Here is a 6,617-nt window from a genome sequence, read left to right on the forward strand (position 1 = left end):
ATATTTTTAGATTCCTTGCTTCTTTGGTAGCAGTTATGGGAGAATATGATATTTCTGGTGACTTGGAATCGAAACGATCAGTAACGAAAAATGTCAAACGTGTTATTGTGCATCGGCAATATGATGCAGCAACATTTGAAAATGATTTGGCTTTGTTAGAATTGGAAAGTCCAGTTAATTATGATACTCATATTGGTAAGATAGTTAAAAATTTTATGAAAATATTCACTTTTATTTATTTGTTAACCATGAATCTTAGCAACAAAAATAATGTTCATGTTAAATGGCGCCCGGGAAAGAATGGCTGAAGGTTTTATATAAAACAATTTGCAGGCAATGTCTTTGTCAATTGCCCAGAAAGATAAATTTTTATTATTATTAGTGTGTAAGGTTTAAAGTAAAACAATGTTCTGCTTAAATGGCGCCCGGGAAACATAGACAGGTTAAAAGTTAACATAAAAGATGTTATAAGAAATGTGTCTGAGTAATTTGTCTTTTCATCTTGAATTTTTCTTCAAGTCTTTGCTTTATTTTAACTTCCTAAAGATCTTGTTCTTCATGACATTTTAAATTGATACAATTTCTTGACTTAAATCTTTCTTCTCCTTGAACATTGAACTGAAGTCATTTTACTTCGTTTTAATAATGAAGTCGTTTTAATTCCCCAAGTCATTGAAATCTAAAAGTCTTTAAAATACATTTGAAAGTTTGGTATATTCTTACTTTTAACTTCATGAAGCTTTTTAATTCATATATAGTTTTTGTGCTTCGAAAAGTTTTTACATTTATAAACTTTTTTGACTTCCCGAAGTCTTTCTTGTTTCGTCTTCCTGATTTCGTCTTACTTCAAGTTTATTTTCTTAATGAATTTCATGAAGTCGTTATACTAGAAGGCTTTATTTATTGAAGTCTTTTCATTTTATGAAGTTTTTTCACTTTCATTACATGAATATCATGTCTTTAAGAAATTTTGTGTTTGTGTTTCATGAAGTCTTTTTACTTCCATGAAGTCTGTTCAATTCATGAAGTCTTTCAACTTTATGAAGCCTTGTCTTTTTTAGTAATGAAGGCCTTTCAATTCATGAAGTATTTTCATGAAAACTTTACACCGCATGAAGTCTTTTCACTTCAAGAAATTTTAACGCTCATTAAGTCTTTTCACTTCATAAATTCTTTTCACTTCATGAGGCCTTGTATTTTTATTGAATAAAGTTTTTTTTTTCAAATCATCAAGTCTTTTAACTTCATGAAGCCTTTTCACTTTATGAAGGCTAGTCTTTTTTAGTAATAAAGTCCTTCCAATTGATTAAATCTTTTCAAAAAATATTTACGACCCATGAAGTCTTTTCTTTTAATTAAGTCTTTTCACTTCATGAAGTCTTTACACTCATAAATCTTTTAACTTCATAAAATCTTTTCACTTAATGAAGCCTTTCCACTTTATGACGTCGTCTCATTTTACTTTGTGACATCTTTCAACTTAGTGAAGTCTTTTCACTTAATGAAGTGTTTCGCTTCATCCAGGTCTCCATGAAATCGTGAAGTGTTTTGATTTCATGATGCCTTTTCACTTCGAGAAAACATTTTACTTCTTTTCACTTCCTGAACCCTTTTTTATGAAGCCTTAACATTTTACGAAGTCGTTTCACTTCTTCCTGAAATCATTTATAGTTTTAAGTCCTCTTATTTTATAAAGTCTTTTGACTCTTTTCAAATCATCTGATCCTATTTGAGAAACCTTTAGGTATAGCTAGGCAACAGAAGATATGAAATTCGCGTGTCTTGGAAAAGGAGTTACAATTTTGTAGACTTATTTCACTTTGTAAGTAATCCCTGAATATAGAATTTTCTGTTTTATTTTTTTTTTTTATAGGGCTATTTTGTTCGGGAGTTATTTAACAAGGCTTATGTCTTGAAGTGAACTGTTTTGAATGTATTGCTTGCCAATGTTTTAACCTTCTTATATTTCTTTAAAAATAGTGCCAATTTGCATGCCAGCGGATTCAGCTGATTTTACTGGTCGTATGGCAACAGTTACTGGTTGGGGTCGACTGAAGTACGGAGGCGGAGTTCCATCAGTTCTGCAGGAAGTTCAGGTACTCTTTTCCCCAACATTAAACTAAACTTTTGTACTAAATTCCCAACTTGTTTTAAGGTGCCAATTATTGAAAATAGTGTTTGTCAAGAAATGTTCAACACAGCTGGACATGAGAAGAAAATCCTCAAGTCATTCTTATGCGCTGGATATGCAAATGGTCAAAAAGATTCATGTGAAGTAAGTTCTTCAAATCAAAGGATACAAAAATTCCCTTTCTAACTTTTTTTTGTTTTTAAATAGGGTGACAGTGGTGGTCCACTAGTCCTTCAACGTGCCGATGGGCGTTATGAATTAGCCGGAACCGTTTCGCACGGTATTAGATGTGCAAATCCTTACCTGCCGGGAGTCTATATGAGAACAACTTACTACAAACCATGGCTGAAGAGCATTACTGGAGTAAAATAAACAAAATTACTAAGATTTTAATAGTCTTATATAAAATAATGTGCTCTAGTATTAAGTTAGATAAAATAGTTTAATTAATTTATTTATGTAGCTAAAAGTAAAACAAATTAAAATTGTAATTATAAATAATGTTGTGCTCTCTTTGAGAAAAAAAAAATCGGAACAATATCAAAAATGAAAAAACCCTTATTATATTTTCCGTTCAAAATTTTAGTCCTATTGTGTGCCTGTATATGAAAATATATAATTTACTTCCCCCCACTGCACAAAAAGTAGCCAAGGGGAATTTTAATTGATGTATGATTGTGAATTTTTTTATGAAATGCCAATTTTTTTGTAATTTTAATTGTTAATATTAGTGCAAATATTTATTTATTTTATAATTTATTTATGAAACTATTTATTTATGTATAACAAATAAAAAATTGACATTTTGTTTTTTTGATAAATGTAATAAATAATTTATATGAAAGTCAAAAGTTGGTAATATTCTTTAAAAATATATTTTGTTAAAACTTAGTTTGATTAGTAATGAAGAAATTTGTTTTATCATTTAAACGAATAAAATAATATTAAATTCAATTAATGAATAAATGTATTTATATTTGTTTATTTTGTATTTTTATACTTTAATTTGACAAATAAAATTTTAAGATTTGTAATAAGACCTTTGTTGTTGTATTTTACTTTTTTTTACAATTTAGAAAGGAGGTTTAAATTTAGTAACTTCCAAATAAGTATATCAGATTACGAAAACGGAAAGTTAACATCACTATTTCTCAATATCAAAAAAACTATACTGTGCTCAGTCTTTATGCATGTCATGAAAAGTAGACGATATTTTTAATTGATTCGTTTTCGAAGCTCTTTGGAGGAAAATTTGGCTGTTTGTTATCCTTACAAAGCGTACTGAAAAGTTATAGGACTAATAAACTGTGGTTGAAGGTTATTCGTACTGAAACACATAACAATTTACTTTAAGTATATTTTCAATACTTTGCTTTGCAGAATATACTATTTAAACACACGTATAGTAGTCCAGTAATTTTAGGTTTTATCTGCGGATAAATTCCTACTGGGATGAATTTTGGTATACAGCTTAATGACGGCTTTGTTATGAAGATGTGAAAAATCGACATTGATATCGTGTCCGCGTTAAGAGTTATATAGGTCAAAAGGTCACAAAAACTGGTTTTTCACGATTTTCAGCAAAACGGTAAGTCTTATCAAAAAATTTTCAATGCAAGAATTGTAGACCAGATTATTATATATAAAAAGTGTCATGACACTTTTTTTCCTAAGATCCACCGTTTCTTAGGTATAACGATTCAAAAAGTTGAAGTTTAGTTGTAATCGTCATAATCCTATTCCTGAAAAAAAAACTCCTAACTGAAAAGTTCCTAAATTTTCATTATTTTTTTAGCTTGAATTTCGTTCCTCAACTGTTAAGAATACGAGGAAACCAAAAAAAAATGGAAATTTTCGCCATTTTTCCGATTGGGGCCCTTCTCCCGAAACCATTTCCCTGGGAATTTTTGTTTAGAATATGTCTGAAAATATACAGGGTGTGCAATAGAGAATGGACAACCCTAAAACGGCTTAAAGCTACACTTATGATTGTTCTAAAAACAGATAGAAAAAAGTTCTATCGCAACTAGTTCATAAAATATGGACTTTTTTTCGTTCAGTGTATTTTAAATTTTATCATCTTATGTTTTCGTTCACTACAACCACGAATTAATGAATTTTATTCATTTCTTTTTTTTTATAATTTTCTACAATAATTGGATGAGTACATAAACACTTTAAAAATTTCATAGCTATTGCACATTTTCGTAAAAAAAATTTTGAAATCTGTTTTTTGATGCAAAATGTAAAAAAAGTATTTTATGAAAAATTTTAAACACCTGTGGTATAAAATAAATCTACAGAAACCTAGGTGGCCAACTTTCTTAAAAATATTCTGGTATAAGGAGAATATTTTTAAGAAAGATGGCCACCTAGGTTTCTATAGATTTATTTTATACCACAGGTGTTTAAAATTTTTCATAAAATACTTTTTTTACATTTTGCATCAAAAAACAGATTTCAAAATTTTTTTTACGAAAATGTGCAATAGCTATGAAATTTTTAAAGTGTTTATGTACTCATCCAATTATTGTAGAAAATTATAAAAAAAAAGAAATAAATAAAATTCATTCATTCGTGGTTGTAGTGAACGAAAACATAAGATGATAAAATTTAAAATACACTGAACGAAAAAAAGTTCATATTTTATGAACTAGTTGCGATAGAACTTTTTTCTATCTGTTTTTAGAACAATCATAAGTGTAGCTTTAAGCCGTTTTAGGGTTGTCCATACTCTATTGCACACCCTGTATATTTTCAGACATATTCTAAACAAAAATTCCCAGGGAAATGGTTTCGGGAGAAGGGCCCCAATCGGAAAAATGGCGAAAATTTCCATTTTTTTTGGTTTCCTCGTATTCTTAACAGTTGAGGAACGAAATTCAAGCTAAAAAAATAATGAAAATTTAGGAACTTTTCAGTTAGGAGTTTTTTTTCAGGAATAGGATTATGACGATTACAACTAAACTTCAACTTTTTGAATCGTTATACCTAAGAAACGGTGGATCTTAGGAAAAAAAGTGTCATGACACTTTTTATATATAATAATCTGGTCTACAATTCTTGCATTGAAAATTTTTTGATAAGACTTACCGTTTTGCTGAAAATCGTGAAAAACCAGTTTGTGTGACCTTTTGACCTATATAACTCTTAACGCGGACACGATATCAATGTCGATTTTTCACATCTTCATAACAAAGCCGTCATTAAGCTGTATACCAAAATTCAGCCCAGTAGGAATTTTTCCGCAGATTGGGCTTAAAAATGACTAAAATGACTGGGCTATAGTTAGTATTAATGAAAAAGGTCACTGTGGTGTATGTGGAATATTTTTATTAAACGGCTTTACACAGTAAAAATCACTAACAAAAATCTAAATCTAAATAATAACTCTAAAAAAATAGTTTGAGGATAGCAAAGCATTTTACAAAACGGTTTTAAAACAATTCATTAAAAATTAGTCATAATGCAAAAGGTTCAACGATAAATGATACAAATTATTATTATTAAAATCGCTCGAAAACAGCTTTATTAAATATTCAAGTGTAATTTTTGGATATTTTGACTTTCTCCTAAACGACCATGCAGTTAAATAAAAACTGAATTTTTAAAAAGTGCGTAAATAAAACCCAATTGTTTCATTTAATACAATTTTTTAAAGGATCAATCTTATGAAAACGGGGCATTAATGCTTTGGAAATTAGGGTTTAAGGTATTCATATAGTAATTTTTTGGTGTGGGGACTCAAATATCCAGTGGCCTAATAATAGAAAACGAAGTTAATCGTTTAATTAGGTTTTTCGTTTGGTACAAAAATCAATTTATTTTTTGATTTACCTAGATCTGTCAAAAAAACTGATTTTGGCCAAAAAAAATTTATTTATTTTTTGATCTTATGTCGTTTTCTATTGACGAATCTCAGAATGAGATTTGTGAATTTGACAGCTGAAAGGGGGGGTGAAGAGAGGAAATAGTGGACAAATCTCAGATTTCATGATCTATTTGCGCCCTGAGATTCAAAAAAATGACAAAAAAATGAATCTGAGATTCAAGAATCTGATTCTGGATTTTTATCAAGATTCACGCATACAAACACACGCACTTTCACACACACTCCTCTGTTTGACATTTGTTTGAACATTTGTTGTTGTTTTATTTTTTTTATACTCACAGATTTCGCACACAATTACAAAACTAGATTTCAAATTCTATTTGCAGTGGAAAATCTGAGAATTTTACACAAAAATCTCAAAAGTCAATAGAAAACGACATTAGATCAATTTTCTAGATCTGCATTTTTCGGCAGATGACATCCATCAGCTTGAAAAGTTTTTTTTTTTTATACTAATTTGTTTTGGTCTCAAGAAAGAATTAAAATCGTTTTGAGTTCAAATGGACGCAATTTAGTGAATTATATTATTCGTCGAGCTCATTTTCGGGCAAATCAACGGTCGAATCAATATTTGACAACTGCGATCACTGCCTG

General features: G+C 29.3%; 1 protein-coding gene across 1 annotated transcript in view; it reads left to right on the plus strand.

The window, feature by feature from the left end:
• LOC129912276 (serine protease filzig) overlaps positions 1–2,859 on the plus strand; it is a 35,642-nt gene extending 32,783 nt beyond the window's left edge. Inside the window, exons 7-10 of the mRNA XM_055990473.1 lie at positions 11–195; positions 1,981–2,096; positions 2,156–2,275; positions 2,339–2,859. Of these exons, the coding sequence (XP_055846448.1) occupies positions 11–195; positions 1,981–2,096; positions 2,156–2,275; positions 2,339–2,503 (586 nt within the window). The 3' untranslated portion in view covers positions 2,504–2,859. The remainder of the gene's footprint in view (positions 1–10; positions 196–1,980; positions 2,097–2,155; positions 2,276–2,338) is intronic.
• Positions 2,860–6,617: the final 3,758 nt, after the last annotated feature.

The sequence above is a fragment of the Episyrphus balteatus genome, chromosome 1, assembly GCF_945859705.1.
Source record: "Episyrphus balteatus chromosome 1, idEpiBalt1.1, whole genome shotgun sequence".
Taxonomy (NCBI): Eukaryota; Metazoa; Arthropoda; class Insecta; order Diptera; family Syrphidae; genus Episyrphus; species Episyrphus balteatus.